The 18,324-nt window shown below is 33.6% G+C and overlaps 2 protein-coding genes across 5 annotated transcripts; one reads left to right on the top strand and one right to left on the bottom strand.

Annotated features, from left to right (window-relative positions):
- The first annotated feature begins 1,232 nt into the window (after positions 1 to 1,232).
- LOC129895688 (protein C2-DOMAIN ABA-RELATED 11-like) lies at positions 1,233 to 7,189 on the top strand. Of its 3 annotated transcripts, none has more exons than XM_055971440.1 (4): positions 1,233 to 1,599; positions 1,689 to 1,784; positions 5,485 to 5,796; positions 5,873 to 7,189. In XM_055971440.1, the coding sequence occupies exons 1-4, from the start codon at positions 1,489 to 1,491 to the stop codon at positions 6,950 to 6,952; spliced, it is 1,599 nt and encodes a 532-aa protein (XP_055827415.1). In that variant the 5' UTR covers positions 1,233 to 1,488; the 3' UTR covers positions 6,953 to 7,189. The 3 variants fall into 3 exon arrangements, with proteins under 3 accessions (XP_055827415.1, XP_055827407.1, XP_055827423.1); XM_055971432.1 differs by having other exon boundaries at positions 5,864 to 7,189; XM_055971448.1 differs by lacking the exons at positions 5,485 to 5,796; positions 5,873 to 7,189 and adding an exon at positions 3,563 to 4,117 and having other exon boundaries at positions 1,305 to 1,599.
- A 116-nt stretch (positions 7,190 to 7,305) lies between these two features.
- LOC129895704 (SEC14 cytosolic factor) lies at positions 7,306 to 12,208 on the bottom strand. Of its 2 annotated transcripts, XM_055971455.1 has the most exons (11): positions 11,968 to 12,208; positions 11,849 to 11,877; positions 11,152 to 11,235; positions 10,996 to 11,049; positions 10,328 to 10,405; positions 10,165 to 10,218; positions 9,420 to 9,479; positions 9,234 to 9,329; positions 8,463 to 8,564; positions 8,277 to 8,357; positions 7,306 to 8,027 (listed from the first exon to the last, which is right to left on the bottom strand). In XM_055971455.1, exons 1-11 carry the CDS (start codon positions 12,020 to 12,022, stop codon positions 7,704 to 7,706), a joined length of 1,017 nt encoding a protein of 338 aa, XP_055827430.1. In that variant the 5' UTR covers positions 12,023 to 12,208; the 3' UTR covers positions 7,306 to 7,703. The 2 variants fall into 2 exon arrangements, with proteins under 2 accessions (XP_055827430.1, XP_055827437.1); XM_055971462.1 differs by lacking the exon at positions 11,849 to 11,877 and having other exon boundaries at positions 11,968 to 12,206.
- Between the last annotated feature and the right edge of the window lie 6,116 nt (positions 12,209 to 18,324).

Below are 18,324 nucleotides of genomic sequence, written 5' to 3'. Positions count from 1 at the left end.
TTTCTTTGACAAAAGACGCTCCAACAATATTGTATGAAGACAATGCTGCATGTATAGCTCAACTGAAGGGAGGATACATCAAAGGAGACAGAACAAAACATATTTCACCAAAATTCTTTTTCACTCATGATCTTCAAAAGAAGGGTGAAATAGATGTCCAACAAATTCGTTCAAGTGACAATTTGGCGGATATGTTCACCAAAGCATTGCCAACTTCAACCTTTGAGAAAATGAGATACAAAATTGGAATGCGTCGTCTTCGAGATATTAAGTGATATTTTCATCAGGGGGAGCAAAATACGCGCTGTACTCTTTTTTTCTTAGTCAAGGTTTTGTCCCACTGGGTTTTCCTGATAAAATTTTTAATGAGGCAGCACTCAAGGCGTATTATTAGATATGTGTACTCTTTTTCCTTCATTAGGCTTTTTCCCACTGGGTTTTTCCTAATAAGGTTTTAACGAGGCACATTTCTCGTGGACATCCAAGGGGGAGTATTATCAACCAAGTAAAATGGTTGTCCACTTAAAATGGTGGATAATCCATTTACTTTTTAAGTGGGTAAAATGCCCACTAATATTTTCCTCTACTTGTAAATATGACTATAAATATAGCCTTAAACTTCAATGTAAAAACACACAAAACATATAAAAGAAGAGAATTACTATTACTCTCTCTATATTACTACTCTCTCTATTAATACTTTCTATATTATTCTCTTGTTCTTCTTCTTTTATAAAATTGTCAAGTAAGTTCATTTATAACACCTTGGTGATTATAATTAATAAATTCGTTTGTTATACGCTAGAAAACTTAGAGATTTCAACATCATCTTTCCTCTTAAAAATAGAATGATGCAAGTGACTCTTTTTTCAGATGTTTTTCAAGAGTGGGAGAGAATTGAATGAAGAAAACAGACTTTGGACTGCCTCTGACCCTCTTTGTTTCTGATCACGATCAAGTTTGAAAGTTGAACTCTTGAACTCAGATGGTGGTGTTAAATGTTCATGCAAAGACGAGACAAGAAAAGAAATTAACGCACCTAATCCTTAAAGATGAATGAGACGTTATCATACACTTGCTAACAAACATCAATTATTATTAATTGAAACTGTAATAATTATATATCTTATCTAAATATGCTGTATTTTAAGATAAATATATCACACACGCGCTGGGTTATGCGAATAAGTTTAGTAGTATGTATTTTATCTAATAATAATAGTAATAAGTATCCTATAAAAAGATGGGAAGGGACGCTCGGAAAGCGCGTGATAGAATAGTGGTAATTTGGTATGTGTCCATAATTAAAGATTGTTCGAAGAGGAGAAGAGTCAACACAAGACTTGACATGAGCGCTTGGTTTCTGATTGGAATTAATTAATGTGTGAGTCAATGCTAGGGTTATTATACTTTTCCTCATTTCTAAAAAGGTTTGGTGCTTTAATGGAGTAGTAGTAATTCATGTGCTAATTTGTAATTGAGTTGAGTATGGAAGACAAATTTGGAGAGGTAAAAGTGATGGTTGTACAAGGCAGACGTTTGGTCATTCGGGACTTCAAGAGTAGTGATCCTTATGTCATTCTTAACCTGGGTAATCAGGTACGTAATAAGTTACAAATATGGATCCATCTTCACACATGACATCCTTATCTCATTCTCATCCTACTCTTCAATATTTGTTGTACCAGACTGCAAAAACCAAGGTCATAAATAGCTGCCTTAATCCTGTTTGGAATCAAGAATTTCATTTTTCCATTTCAGAACATCCTCAGCTTCTCAAATTGGTAAGCCTCTCAATTTCATTTACTTTATATTTTCTGTCTTTCAATTACATAATTGTGATGTTTGTATATCGAATAGTGTAAACGGCACTTAAGGAAAAATGGCATCTTGACATATATCATGGAATGAATGTGTACATAGCATTCATTAAGAACTAAAAATAATTCTTAACAAGAATTATCACTGGATCCTAATGACCATAAATTATTAATTCTGAACTAAAAGGCCAGGGACGATAATCAGATAACTGTTGATGCATGAGAGACCAAAAGCTTAATCTTTATACACCTGACTGGCAAAATCCCATAGAAATGGAGAAAGAAGCTAATAAAGAGAAAGGTCTTACAGGGAAACAGTGCTACTCAAAGGTCCATCTTTTGCAGTTTGGACAAGATTTTAATACAATAAGTTGGGGCTGTGTAGTCTTTCTCCAATGTACACACTGCCTCTTGAGAGTTTAATATCATGACCTGGCAACTTCTATTTTCAAGTGAAGGAACGTCTCTGTGTAGTATCAAGGCATATGATAGCTTTCATGTTGACAGAAGTGATATTTAAGCTGTCATTTTGCTGCTGAGGTGTTATATGCTAGTAGCTCTGTGGACAAAAACTATATTTTGAAGAAAATGCATAACATGGAATTTGTGGATGTTGATCAAGGTATATCTGGTTTAAGCAGCCATATATATTATTCTGTAAAGGAATTTGTCTTGGGATTGTCCGTGCTCAAGAATTGCACCCCAGTATCGAGTTATCAAGAAAATATGATGCCTTGAAGTAGTTTGATAGGAGTTGATCATGCGTTTGAATGCACAAATATTAAAAGCAGCAAAGGACATTTTTAGGGCATTAATTTCGTTGTTTTTGAGAGATGGTCACCATCAGTTGGTTTGGGAGTTCCTCCATGTTAGTCCATGAGAATATTGAACTGTGTGAAAGATAAATATAAAGGCAAATTCCTGAATGGGTGAAAAATAAGTGATTATGCAAATCACTTTGGAATAGGTAAAAATTACCTTACCCATTTTTTATGTCATTTTTCCACTTCCAAGTGGTGTGATAGTGCAGATAATATGATGAAACTAAGCTGACGAAACAAATAGAAAAACAATCAAACAGCGGGAGAGGGGGCTTTACAGGATATGGGGAGAAGAAAATATCAGACCGTCCCTTTTAGCTTATTGTCCAAAGATGTATTCTTCTATTCCACATCGGTACTATCTTGTACCAAAATTCTTTTCCTACTTTCATGGCAAAGTTTTTGATCTGGGAGTAGTTATAAGAGGATCCTGTCATTCTTATCAAGGGAAAAAAACGACAAGTATAGTTAAATAAGGAGACCACCCATCTCATTAACCACCGATGTGGTACTTTTCATACTTCAACATAATTTTGTTTTAATGTTTGAACAGATAAGTTGGTCAAACAGGTCTTTAGGTTATCCACTATATATTTAGAGCATTCTGTGAAACTTGCTATGACTGAGCTTGATCAGTTGCTCCAGTATTCTTTGATCCTTCTTTGTAGTGGGCGGACATGTGCGCGCACACTCAGTTTTTCATTTCTATGTTTACGTAATTAATTTACATGTATGTTAAAGATAAACTTAGATGTAAGAGAGGTGCTGTTCTATTCCAAAAGAAAAGAAAAAACATTTTCACTAGGCTTTTCTAACGCCTTGTCTTCAGGGTTGTATATTTACTACCTGAAATATGATCATTTCAATTCAAAACTTTATGTATTAAGTTGTTTTCAGCTTATGAAATTTCAATTGTGACAGCAAGTGTTTGATAAAGACCATTTCAAGGCGGATGACAAAATGGGAAATGCTCATCTCAGCCTTCAGCCTTTAGTTGCTTCTGCTAGATTGAGAAAGATTCTTGGGGTTACCACTGAAGGAACAACACTGAGGAAGGTTATCCCAGAGAGTGATAACTGTCTAGCAGCGGATAGTTGTATTAATTGGGTGAATGGTGAGGTTGTGCAAGACGTGTGGTTGAGGCTTTGTGATGTGGATTCTGGGGATATAGAACTGAAGATCAAATTGATCAATCTTCCTTCTGCAGCTCCCTCTAAGTAAGAAGGAAATGGATCTAAGATTGGTTTGGGCCGTAGAATTTTCATGTTACAGGTGGAAAAGGATGTCGAAGATTTAGCAGTAGGAATTGTATCTCAAATGTATCGTATAGTGTGTACTTGTGCTTCAGCTAAATCCTTGTTAGAACATTACTTCTCTTAGTCCTTTTCAATAGCCAACAGCAGTGAGCTGATGGATTAACGTATCATCGCTATGTGATATATCGTTCAAGTTATCGCAATTGGCTTTGCTATTCTATATTTTTAATTTTGACTGCTATCGCATTAAAGCTGAGAAAAGTATTGTTAACATAGAGGTCAACAATAATAAATTTCTTTCCAAAGTATGAGCTACGCACCTGAAATTAATAGACTAGGTAAATGTGTCGCCTTGTCTCGTTCACAAATGAGTTGAGGGTGATTATAATACATGTATTCCCTCTTATTCATATTAAGTGAATTTATGAAGCAATGCACATTCATCAAGAGTGGACACAAATGGGTAAATAATTCATTGATTTTTCAAACTGAACAAGTATTGTTGGACATCTATTTTAGTATAGTGGACAAGTAAAGATGGACAAATGGAGTAATAATGTTGGGATTGATATGTAGTTGTACATGGAATTGTATCCATGAATTGCTTAATTTAAGGACATGTTTTGTTTCTAAATATTTTACTTGGGTTTCTGCCCCAGATCTCTTTAATGTACCTTCCAAAATCTCTTTTAATGTATCTTCCAAAATTCATATCTTAAAAGAGAAACTATTCCTTGGACCTCACATCTGTCTTTTTTGTGGCCATTTCTCCCTCAACAGCCATTTGTATGGTTTTTGCGCTTATTCCGCAAACACCATTCTTGGAAAGACAACTTCACAGAGAGTAAAAAATAAAAATAAAAATAAACTCGTATATTCTGCCATTGCATTGCATGATGCAACAAAAAAAACTTATGAACCTATAGCTCCGTCTTCCTAACCACCTCTGTCTTTTGATATTCTTCTTCTTTCTTACCCCTGCGTATCCTATTTATTCTTTATCATTTGCTTCCAGGGGGGGAAAGAAGATGCAGCTTTGAGTTTTTACAACATACAGATATATAAATATATTTACCTTTCCATATATAAGTAACAAACACAAAGACATCTTGATATCATTGAGATACTCAGATACATATGATAAAACATTAATTAGCTATAAGGCTATCTGTTGGATCCTGACTTTGAACAACGCGAGCTACTCGCTAATTTGTCAGGTACGCACTAGTTGGGTAGATAGAGGTGATGAAATCTACCTTGATTTTTACCATTTTTTGTTTATAAATTCCTTCAATGTAAAATATAATTATTTTTCTCATTGGACTTGTACCATAATCTCAAAAATATATATTGGTTCTAATTCATTTCATTATGAAAGGTTTGGTTTGGATCAGAAATCGTAATTGCAGGTTCTCAGAACCTTCATTAATGTCATGTCATAAATGCGATAGTGGCTTCATTGATGGTTATTTCGCATAGTTTCAATTGATAATATATCCAATTCGATTAGACTTTAATAGGCATATATTAATTTATTGTATTTAAAAATAGAAATAAGACTTGACATGATTGAGTATTGTGATGTAGGATTCAGCAGGCAGGATTTCATATAATACAATGTTGAGAAACCGTAAGCAAAATGGGGGTTCTCCAAGATACACATCTTCTCCAACAAGTAGTCCATCAGGTTCTCCAAGAATAATAGTAACTCGAAGCATAGGTGGTTCTCCTACAAGTCGTCATGAGGTGGGAGAGATTGACACCAGATCACCTTTTCAATCCGTCAAAGCTGCTGTTACTTTGTTTGGCGAAACTGGCACTGCTACTTCTTCTGGTTGCTCCCCAAAAAAGGCTAATAAGCCTATCAGCACCTTTAAGAAATCAAAAACTGCTGAAGAGGTATATATATATGTTTGTTAGAATAGTTCAATATTCACACTGACTTGATTAATGTATATATATTTAGAGAGTGCAGGAGAAGGAGAGTCTGCTTAACTTGGCTCTGAGAGAAGTTGACAGCTTCAAACAACAGATAAGAAGCACTGAGACTACAAAAGGTCATGCTCTCCGTGAGCTCCAAAATGCCAAAACTACTTTGCAGGAGCTCACAAGCCAGCTCCAAACATTATACAAATCAAAGCAAGAAGCTCTTCAGGAAACCCAAGCTGCAAATGAACGAGCCACACAACTACAACTTAATATTGCAGATTCCATGCAATCTCTTAGAAAAGCCAAGGAAGAAGCGATATTCCACTCTCATCTACAGGAAACTAATAAGGGGATTCAAGTCTTACAAGAACAACTCAACAATATTCGTGCCTCAGATCTGGATTCTTTTACCAAAGCAACTTCACAGCTTCATCTTACAAAAAACACATTTCAAGATATTGTCGCAGAAGAAAGGTCGTTAAGAAGCCTGGTGGATTCCCTTCAAGCAGAATTAGATATGTTGAAGGGCCATAACTCTCAACTTAAAGATAAGGCAGATGAAGCAGAAGCCCTTGCTGAGAACTTGCGGTTAGATCTTGATAACAGCAAGCCAAAGGGAGATGCAATCCAACAGTTTACTTGTGAGGCTGTTCAGTTTCTAAAGGAGGCAGAGGAGATGAAGAAGAAGGTGGAATCACTCAGACAAGAAGCTGTCACAGCTCGAGCTGCAGCCAAGGAAGCAGAGGAAAGACTGAAACTTGCACTAAGAGAGGCTGAAGAGGCGAAAGCTGCAGAGACACTCACAAGTGATCAGATTCACAAAACAGAGAACGGAAAGATCAAATTGGCAGTTGAGAAATATGAAGCTTTCAGCAAAAAAGTCGAAGAAATCAGAAATGAGGCTGACACAAAAGTTGCCGCTACCATGGCTCAAGTAAAAGACATCACTGCCAATGAAAAGGTGCTTCTCATGAAAGTGGAGGCAGGTCTGAAAGAGAAGCAGGAAATGGAAGTTGCAATCAAGGAAGCTTTGAAGGCGACAGAGATGGCTGAGGCAGCCAAAAAGGCAGTTGAGGGCCAATTGCGGAAAAAAGCATCAAGAAAACGAAGTTGGAGAATCTTCTAAGAGCAAAGGAAGAAACAGAGTTTTGTGATCATCCATATGATTTTTATTATATAAACAACTCTAAGCTTTAATAAATATGGCTAATTGAGCACCGAGTGATTGCTTGAAAGATAAAAAAAGAAGCAAACTTCCTGCTCTCCCATATGGGAAATTTGTTCTTTCTTTTTCCGTTTTATGTTGCCTGCATTTCTGTTACTTTCACCAATTTGTTTGCACTATGTGTAGAATGTCTTTAAAGCTCTTTTTTGCTTCAGTAATTAGTAGTATGATGACTTTAGCTAAACTATGTAATTCCCATTATAACCAAAGACAAACTGCTGCATATTATCAATCAAACATACAAAAAAAATACATCTCCTCAAACCAGCTTTCAGGATTGTGCTGGACATTATTTATATCATAAAGTCAATACATAAAAGGGTCAGCATCAGAGATACATAAATAGTATTACTCTTATTAATACATGTGATAACTAATAAGAGCTCGAGCAACATATACCTCTGTACATCTAACATAACATAACAATAATAAATGTCAACCGTGTATCCCCTATATATACTTGGTAATTTTATATTGAAAATGCACCTCGTGCAACTATAACATATAAAATTTGAGTGAGACTTCTAATTAGAAGAGGACCTCTGCTATACTGCTCGAGCTATTAATACTATACTTGCATGAGGATCCAGAATTGTCAGCTGGTGAAGTGCATAATGACTCTTATTATAGAATGTTATTGGACCTCAACTTTCTATGCTCGATGATCATTGATATTAAGGTCATCTAGTGATTGAGCAAGCCCATTTTGCTTTCCGAACTTTTGAAATTCTGATTCCAACGTCTGAACAAACTCAGTCCCCTCGGTGACAGCATCAGGAAAATCCACATGGACAGAGCCCTGTTTAACAGGCCGAAGAGGTCTACGAAGCAATGCCTGCTGCTTTATGTAATTATAAAGTTGCTGGTGGAACGGATGATCCAAGGAATAACAATTTTCATTCGAGCTGCCTGAGTATCTGGAAGATCCAGAACCTTCTCTCCGGCAAAAATGGGGCAGTGACGAATAGTCCATGATCTACACGAGTTAACAGCCCAGACAGGGTTAGATCTCTCAACAACTCTGTAAATGAATAACACAAGATATTCACAACAGATCAGTGAGACCAGAAGTTGTTTATCCAAGTGGCACACTCATAATCATGAGTTTATGCCAGACTATCTGGCAGTTAACATAGAGGTAATTATTTGACAGAATCAGAAAGTTAATACATCCTCGTAGAAGATAAAGAAAATGGCAACAAAACAATTGTAGAAAAACTGCTACCTTCAACAGATCATTCTGTCCACAACCTGATAAAACTTGAACCTTTTTTCTGGTTCTCTCCTGCAGAAGAGGTTTGACTACCTAATGAATTCATACGTTACAACAAATTAGAAAATTGTCATTCACAATTGATAAAAGAGTAACAAAAAGGAAAAGGAAAGAGAATTGTATGAATAAGAGACAAACCTTCCAACAAGCTGAAAAGATATAGGGAGCATTCACAATGTAGTATGAAACTACTTTCTCCGGGTAATTTAGGTCATCGATGGAGGAAATTATAGTCAATAGCTGAATGATAGCAATAACATTCAGTTAGTATATTTTTCTCCAAAGATTTACAAGAACAGTTCCAAGGTTATTCAAATAAAGATATGTATCAGTCTATATGGTTAAACATAGACATAAGTCTTGCAATTACAAATTCTTCTGCAAAAGAAATATCTTTGTTCTTCGCGCTAGGCAAAGAGTGGAAAGGAAAAAAACTACTCCATAAAAGTAAGGGTTCTACATCAACAATCAGCAACCACTGAAATCTTCCCCAATTTAACGAATCAAATAATATTGTGTTAAGTCCCATATTAGTTGAAAAAATGGGTTGTGGTCTCCTTATACAGTATGGGGTAATCCTCCCCTCATGAGCTAATTTCTGGGATTGAATTAGGCCAAAAGATTATTTCTTGACATGTTATCAAAGCCAGACATGTCGATCCCTGTTGTTGTGTTTCTCAATGTTGCACTCTCATACTATATCATCCATGCTCTAGTTTTCCGGTCCTAAGCGTGTGGAGGAGTGTTAGTCCCATACTGAATGAGGGAATGGTTGTGGTCTCCTAATATGATCTTGGGTTAGCATCCCTTCATGAGCTAGCTTATGGGATTGAGTTAATGCAAAAGTCCTTTACATCATATTTTGAAAGGACCCAACTAAACGAGATTAGAACTCTTGATGGAATATACCTTTATTTGGTTTAGAGCTGAAAGTTTCAAGCCAGTCATATCTAAAACCTTCAGTGATTTGCTGATATGTTTCCCATACTTCTTAGTTACAGCAGGCTGTGACAGATGAACCAACTTAGTAAAATATAAGGGATTAAAGCGCGCACACACATACACAAAGGAAAGTGATTTATGAATCCTTTTTACCAGAACCACGCGATCGCGATATTCATTAATCTGAATGTGTGATTGCACATAATAATGAACCTGAGATGAAGAACTCAAGTTACTATTTATATTAGCAGAACAATAGTTAAAATAATGAAAGCAATAATTAAAACATGGAAAACAGAAGAGTTCAAACACTAAACCTTCCCTCCTGGGGATAAAGCAAATAAAAAAAAAAAAACTGAGACAAAATAACCAAAGTCAAGGAAAGTGTATAACAGGGGGGAAATTATGTGGAAGTTCCCAGTGCATGTTCATGAGGTAACAGTCAGTGCACAGAATATCACAGACATAACGGGGGCATGATTGAAGGATCAAAGGTCTACTATTACTACTATCAATTGATGTATATAGGTGGACTTCTATTTGCAATTTTACTTTCCCTCCTCTATGCTTTATCTCTAATCTCTGATAAGTAGAACCAAAATAAAGGAAAAATGTTCAAAATACTAATCGATTATGAAATAATAACAGGTTTAGCAGTTTCATATCTATATATATGCAAACTGTTTGCAAAAATGTGTTGCCATTGGACTTGACAAAAAATAGCATTGGTCTTGATATGGATGGAATTCTTGTTTTTTGCCGGTGAAACTAATCCAATCATTAGACCTCCATTATCCATAAATCAAACATCCATTACTTGACAACAAGTTCTTGAATAAGTAAATGCACATGAAATCTCATAGCCTTGAGGGAAGATAAGAATCTTAACGACCCTTACAGATGCTTTATCATATGTGCTGAGTCCTGCACCAAAAGCAAATACCGGAAGGCCCTGAAAAAGAGGGAAATGGAGTTCTCAAATAGTTATATGAAGTCCACAGGAGCATCAATAGAAAAAGATAGCTATAATGTGTGTCACAACATTGTTTCATGAATGATACCTCTCTTGTGTAACCTGGCATTCCTATTAGTTGAGAATCGCGAATTGCTCTGTAAAGTTCAGTAGGAATGATAGGTTTCTGACATAACATTTACAAATGAATCAACATTAGATAGTAATTTGCAAAGTAGCCAAGATACATTCAAGTTCAACTATAGTAAGAATATACTAGGATAAAATACAATTAATTACCTACGCCGAGGGTCTATCGGAAACAACCTCTCTACCTCCTTGAGGTAAGGTTAAGGTTAGCTTACACTCTACTCTCCCCAAACTCCACAAGTGGGATTACATTGGTATGTTGTTAATAAAATACAACTAATTCTTGTGTAAAAGAATGTACCTAGTATAAATACAATCAGTCGTAGTGAAGAAGTATCTGTGTGTACACACTCCTAAGGGGGACTCAGGAAGCACGATTTCCTTTCAGAACAGCCAGCAATCTTGTGAAAAGATTTCTACGGGTCTATACCACCATAAAACCCCCACCTAAAGTCTTCTCAGGATTGCTAATTTTTTTAGAGCAAAAAAATCTTGCCTAACAACATTTATCACAGCCACAGTGTCAGGCTCTAAGCTCCTATATAAAGTAAAGACTACACTCGATATAGATAGAAACCACTAAAACTGATTGTTATAATAGCAATAACAAGCTTCCATAATACTCACCGCTAAAATATCATCTATCTCATTTTGTATCCTCCACGTCGAAGAATCAACCAACTGAAACATTTGGAAAAAGGAAGTATCAGATACACCTAATGTTTTTAATATCCCACACATGGAAGGCCAAAAAAGGTTTAAATCTTAAATATAAGTTTTGACCATTTTATGAGCATTTGCAACATTTCCCTCTCTTGCTTTTAGGAATCGTAGATATGTGTCTCTTGGAAAGCCTTGATGAATATTCTGCAAAGTAGAGTAAAAGATCCTTTAATGAACCATTCATTATAACACAGAGTCTGGCATAGATCAAAAATTGAAATGAATGACCAATCTAATTTCAATTGATTCTATCATTAACTTCTAAGTTTTAACTGAACTAAGAATAGTCACAGGCAATGACAGCTATTGTCATACTCATCTTACAGCTCTTTGCCTGGACAACCATGATTCAGGAAATTTACCATCACAAAAAGTCCCAATGTGAAACATGTTATAGCGTTCTATTTGGATATTATAAAATTTCTAGAGACTAATTTAGTTACTAATACTCTGGCAATGCAATATTCAGAATCGTCTAGTCCCAAATGCTAGAAACTTTGAGTAAATGCTCTGAGAAGATCAATTTTCAAAGAGAATTCATTACTTTCACCAAATTCAATCATTCTCTTTGTATAGATGCATGATAACACTCTCTCAGGGTCAACATATAGAAACTGAAATGGAGATAATTAAAGTCGAAAGAAATATGGCTAGATGGTGAATCCGTACAGGGATGAAGTGAATTAAGAATTCCAATAACAGGAGACATGACAGATTTTTGTTTAACTAGAAAAAAGTAGCAGAAGAAAGTGAGAACCTGAAAAGTAGTTTTGAGTGCTTCATCAACTGCTCAGAAAAATGAATGAATGAATGAATTGGGTCAGCAAAATGAGGAGGACGCTGGGTTAACACAATAAGAGAGATGAAGATGTGTACCTTGCTCCATTAAAGCTTCAAACTGAGTGATGGCTTCTTCTGAAATCACACACATGGCTTGGCTACAGAGACAGAGACAGAGGACAGAGGAGGAAGAAATACAACAGTGTTTTCAAGTGAATGAATGAATGAAGAAGAATAAAAGTAAAGGTATCCCAAGGTCAAGATTCAAGAAAGGTATGCTTTTACTTTTCTCTCATTCAACCTTTATTTACTTTTCTTTCTTCCCCACTCCAACCGACACTTGTAATGAATAGAATACTCACTCAACCAACGTGACGCTATGCTTAATTACATGCCTCTTTCCTCAACGTGGAATTTTCTAATACAATTTCCTTCTCTTCTCCGATGCACATGCACTTGTATTTTTATAAAACAATATATAAGCTACTTTTCTATTCAAATTTTTTTATAGGATTTTAAATTTAATTATTTTAATTCATATTATTTTTTACATAATTTTTAGATAATATTATGTTATTTTTTAGGAAAAATTACACAGATCAATTGTGAAACTATTTATTCAAATTGGACTAAATCCAAACTATTTATCCAGATTCATGATCCAAATTATTTAACTTCTTACCCCCACTTTTTTTCTTTTAATTCCGTGTGTGACGTCATGCTGACGGCAGCATCACTGATCCTCTTTGATATCATCAGAGTATAATATACTCTATCGGTATCAAACAGTTTCGCTGAATCACTGTTCTCTTCCTTCGTGATACCATCAGAGTATATATATATATACTATTATGGTATCAAACATATATTTATGTCAGTGCCCCTTCCCTTGTTCCTCTTTGATACCGTCAGAGTATATTATACTTTGATGGTATCAAGCAGTTTTTTTTATACCATCAGAGTATAATATACTCTATGATATCAAGAAGAAAGAGATAGTGCTTCAGCGAAACTGCTTGATACCATCAGAGTATATTATATACCCTCATGATATCAAATGCGTGAAATAGTTAAACATAAGGGGTATGAAAGTAATGAGTATCCAATGGTAAATAATATTTTATTTTATTTTTTTTTGGGGGGGGGGGTTGTTATAACAATAATTATCCCAACTATTTGATAATATATTATATATTCACATAGTATCAAATGCGCGAAATGATTAAAAATAGGGGTTCTGAAAGTAATGGGTATCCAATGATAAATAATTATTATTTTTTTGATATAACAATAATTATCCCTATTTTTTATGTCTTATGATATTAATATAATTTCGAAAATCAATTAATTTCTTAATATTTTTTATATAATTTTTAAATATATAACAGATTAAAAAAAGAGTGAGACGAAGAAAGTACTGGATTTTCAAAAATTTCCTCAGCTTTCCCCATTTTAGACTCGGAAAGACGTGTTTTTTCTTCATTTTCTCTTTTATTTCTCCTCTTCCCTCCCACTCCGGCGTCCCTCTCCCTCCAGCAACCCCCTCCCTCCGACGACTCTTTCCTCTCTGTTAAGGTATGGCTTTTGTCCTCCCTCCCCCCCCCCCTCGATATTTTTAGTTTGATTATATATATATATATAATAGGGCTTGTTAAAAAAAATTCATTTGCAATGCATGAATTGTGTAGTTAAAATTCCTTTTTTGCAATCATATTTAAATCCCTATTTTAATTGTAATGTTGAATGTGTCGAGAGAAGAAGATAGATTAGGGTTTCAAATTTTAGAAATTTAAATTCTTTTATTGTTTTAAAATTTATTGAATATTATTAACCAACTAGCGTTAATTTTATAAATTTATGTTAAATTTAGATAATTTAAATTTGAATTTGAATTCATCACTTTTTAAATTTTGAATTTGTAGATTTAGGTTCTTGTCATTGTTAATTCAAAAAATGACCTAGAATGTTCTTAAAGTTGCTGCCATGTGACCAGGAGGTCACGAATTCAAGCCTGAAAACAGCCTCTGGCAGAAATGCAAGGTAAGGCTGCGTACAATAGACCCTTGTGGTCGGGCCCTTCCCCGGACCCTGCGCATAGCGGGAGCTTTAGTGCACCGGGCTGCCCTTTTAATGTTCTTAAACTATCGAATTTGGTATAAATTTATCCTACGTTAATTTTTTGGCTCCAAAATGCTCCGATGTCAAGGGCTTTAAATTGTTCTTATTTTTAGTAATCCACTTCAAAAATAAAATTAATAAATTCATTTATTACTTGGCACGTTCTTACTATGTTGTAGTTTCTTGTTCATAATTCATTTATTAGAAATTATCTTACTAGTATAATGTTCTTGTGTACTAATAGTCTAATAGTGCACTTGTTCTTTCTTTGTTGAATACATTGCATATTTAAGCAGCTGTTGAGAGACCTCAGTGAGGAGATCATTGATCGGTCGGATTCAAGAGTGAACTAATTCTTTCACGCTGCGCTGAATTTATCTTAGCTCTTAGTCCTTTTCTCTTGGACTTAGACATTTTAGATTATTGTTTTATATTTATTGTTTTCGGGATTGCATCCCCTTATTTTAGACCGTTAGTTATAGTTTTGGTACAACGACTTTTAGATTTTAGGGGGTTAAAATCTCGCATGTTTTGATAACTTTCCTGAGCTTATTGGGACTCAGCGTTTAAACTAATTATTTAAATTGTTTTCACATATTTAAATGTATGTTTGGTTAATAGTATATTTTAATTGGGTGTAGTATTGATTCTTCTATCATAGGGTTAGTGTGGTGACACTCACGACAGATCAGAACAGTGTGAAAAGGCTATGCTTCAAATTTTAAAAAGTGTGAAGATATGAATGAAGAAAAATTGTCCTGTGCGAAAAGCCATGATTGTCATGTTTTGATGAAAATTTTAATTCCTATCGCACTTAGCTGCTTACGTGACAGGTTATTAAAATTAATTACAAAGGTAAATTTGATCTTTGAAAAATTATATTTTAACACTTTGTGGGAGCATTGGGAGGGTATTCAGTAATTTGGATTGGCTTATTCTAAATATTTTTAGCCAAATTTTTAAAAGTATTTTTACACCTAAAATAAGTCAAAAATTTTAAGTCCATCCAAACAAACTCTCATACAATCTGCCCAAATGATCCCTAATAGTATTAAGTATTAATTACTTGGATAAGTATTTTTTAATAAATAATTACTGTTTCTAAGTATATTTTTTTAAATATAGCAATACTATATTCCTCTGTCTCTCTCTCTCTCTCTCTCTCTCTCTCAATAGTACGATGATTATCTCTTTTTCTCTCTTTCTATTGTTCGTGTATCTTCTTCTCATTTCTTTGTCATTTTCTTTATCATCTATGTCTATCTTTAACTATCCATAATCGATATTAAAAAGCTTCAAACTTTTGATTGTAAAATCAATTTTAAAATTTCTTATTTTATTTGGACTGAATATTATTGCAAATGATTGAGTATATCGTTTGAAATTTATGTCCCAATATTGAGGATGTTTGATGAAGATTCGAGTTGATTTTGACAAGATTTGAAAATATGAATATTTGAAGATATGAAGTTTATATTAAAATTGGAATGATTTTTGCAATGTGGATTTGTGCATATATTATAAATACATTATAAGTATGTTATAAATTATATTGATTGATACTACTGAGAGTGATGTCTGCAATATGTCTTATAGAATACATGTTTATTCATATTTTATAATACACATGTATTTTTTATTTGTTCTAAATTATTGTAGTTGGTTTCACTAAGAAGGAATTGATGTCTGTATTGTGCATTATAAATATATTGTTCATAACTAAAATATGTATTATATGTGTCTTAAAAATTATTCTAGTTGAAATCACTAGGAAATGAATTATGTCTATAATATGTATTATACATGTATTGTAAGTGTGTCTGTATCTAAAAATATTTTACATGAATTTAAATTAGTTTATATTTTTCGAAATGTACCATATATTGAAATAACAAATGTCGAATTCATAGCTATGTATAATGTTGAATTCAAAATGTATTACAATTGCTGTTTATATTTGATATAATTTTGATACAATTTTAAGATAATCTTCAAATATTCATATCTTCATAACTTTAAACTTTCTAACCTTCAAATCTTTAAATCTTCAAACTTCTAAACCTTCATGAAAATCCTTCAACACAACAATATTTTTTTATGATAATGGTGTTCAGATCAATTTTTGCGCACATCAACTAATTTCACGGAATACTTGTCATTTTCCACTAGCAACTGATACCAGGTAATTCTGTCCATCAAGGTTAGGACAAATGAGAGGAATCACCTAAATTTTTTTTTATCTCTGCTGAAAATTGAACCTAAAACATTATAGTTCTCAATCACTTCATTGGCTACTAGGCCACACCATTGAATGCAACACAACAACAAATTTGCAATCAGAAATCACAAAAAATTCTTCGACTGATACTTTATTTTTTAAAATTTTGTAATTATTACTGCAAACTTCAAAAATCTATAACGGCGGATAATTTATATTGCTAAATTGAAGCGTTTTGTAGTATTATACATATATAGATGTAAAAAATAATTGTAGCGTTAAGTTTTAGAGAAAATTGCAATTGAGATTATGAATTTTGAAAAAAAAAATTGTGGTTGAAATGAAAATGGGCGAGAATTTATAAGTAGCTGAATTTATTTTAATTCAAAATAATTGGTATAGTTGGTTAATTTTGTTTGAATGACATAAAATAATAAATATTTTCTTAATATAGCTCATGATTTACCTAATATTAGAAATTGAGAAAATATTTTAAAACCCCCTTAATCTATAATCAAAATTTCAACTACATACTCCAATTACACGGGGATCTATCACCCCCTAAACTATTTAAAATCTTAATTAATTTCATCCTAAATGCTTATGTGGCAAAGTGAGTGTATTTCACTCTCCTTGAGAGAGTGAACACCACAGATAAATATTAAAACTTTATTTTTAATAATATCTCCTATTTTTTTCTTCTTTTTTTTTCATCTCTCTTTCTCATTGAATAACCTCCCCTACCCATCTACCCCCATGCCTTCATCTTTTTCATTTTCACATCTAACCTGTACTCTTCACATTCCTCTATAAAATTTCTTCATCAATCCTAACCCTTAAATCTACTTAGTTATTATTTTTCAATTAAAGTTTCGAAAATAATAATTACTCTTTCTGTAAGAACCCATACAAAAAAATAAATTCTCTTCTCTCAAATGTGAACTCCAACAAACATGAGAAATAAATTTATTCTTACACAAATTTTCATCAACACTGCCTATATAATCTCATATAACATCTTCAACTCATGTAACCCCTGTATTCATGCTATACTAATGAACAATATACATAGATATAAATCAAGACCCAAAAGTAATGGGTATCTCCAAAATGGAGAAATTCTAATTAATTGAATTGGGTTTGCTATTTTCACCAACATTAGAAAAAGAAAAAAATTAAATTGCATTAAGATTGTGAAATGACACAAAAATCTATTGAGTAAATTGTGCACCAATGAAAGAAGCTGTAGAAAAATTTAATTGAAATATCAATACGACGTCGCTTGGAAGTGAATTGTTCTGGCCATAGAGAGTACTTTCACTCATCGAAAAAATTATTTGTTCTTTCCCTTCCCGGCAGGTTAATCGCGACGAGGAGGGGGGTGGATTTGGGGATGGTAATGGTGATGCCATCAGTTATAATGGAGGTTTTGTAATGGGTATAAAATGAAAAAAAATGTAATAAACATAATTATAAATTTATTGTATTTATTATGTGGCATTGACGTGGCGTTGAGGTGGTGTTGATGTGGCATGACGTGACGTGCACGTGTATCACGACACAAGATACATAACTGATTATGACATTTTAGGGTGACAATAATTACAATTTTAAATAGTTTAGGGGGTGATAGAACACACGTGTAATTGGAGTGTGTAGTTGAAATTTCGGATATAGATTAGGGGGGGTTAGACTATTTTCTCTTAGAAATTTGATTAACTCTACTAATTCTATTCGTATCCACATAAAATGAGATAAATAAAATTGAAAAAACTACACAAAATGAACTTTTTGAACAAACTATTTACCACCCCATACCCCACCCCAAAATAATTTCTTCCAATACCCATTCGGCCAAACTAATCACCCCTGTACCTCCTTTAATTATTTTTAAATTCGCACGCTGACATTATGATGACGCCAGAGCCCACCCTACATGATATCGATAAGGTATCATTTACCTATGGAGCATCACAGAGAATTAAACTCAGTCCTATATGATACCGATATGGTATCAATATACCGACGGAGTATCACAAAGAACATATTTACTAATTAGTTTAATAAATAAAATTGTAATATTAATAATTTTCTCTTAATTATTTTGTTTTTATTTC

The sequence above is a fragment of the Solanum dulcamara genome, chromosome 1 (assembly GCF_947179165.1).
Source record: "Solanum dulcamara chromosome 1, daSolDulc1.2, whole genome shotgun sequence".
Classification (NCBI taxonomy): domain Eukaryota; kingdom Viridiplantae; phylum Streptophyta; class Magnoliopsida; order Solanales; family Solanaceae; genus Solanum; species Solanum dulcamara.
This window is presented reverse-complemented; position numbering and strand designations above follow the sequence as displayed.

Coding starts and splice junctions, on each gene's coding strand:
- LOC129895688 (XM_055971432.1), top strand. CDS start 1,489: ATGGAAGACAAATTTGGAGAGGTAAAAGTGATGGTTGTACAAGGCAGA. Junction 1,600..1,688: donor TTCTTAACCTGGGTAATCAG/GTACGTAATAAG, acceptor TTGTTGTACCAG/ACTGCAAAAACCAAGGTCAT. Junction 5,797..5,863: donor AATCAAAAACTGCTGAAGAG/GTATATATATAT, acceptor ATATATATTTAG/AGAGTGCAGGAGAAGGAGAG.
- LOC129895704 (XM_055971455.1), bottom strand. CDS start 12,022: ATGTGTGTGATTTCAGAAGAAGCCATCACTCAGTTTGAAGCTTTAATG. Junction 9,330..9,419: donor ATCGCGATCGCGTGGTTCTG/GTAAAAAGGATT, acceptor CATCTGTCACAG/CCTGCTGTAACTAAGAAGTA. Junction 8,028..8,276: donor GACAGAATGATCTGTTGAAG/GTAGCAGTTTTT, acceptor TAACTCGTGTAG/ATCATGGACTATTCGTCACT.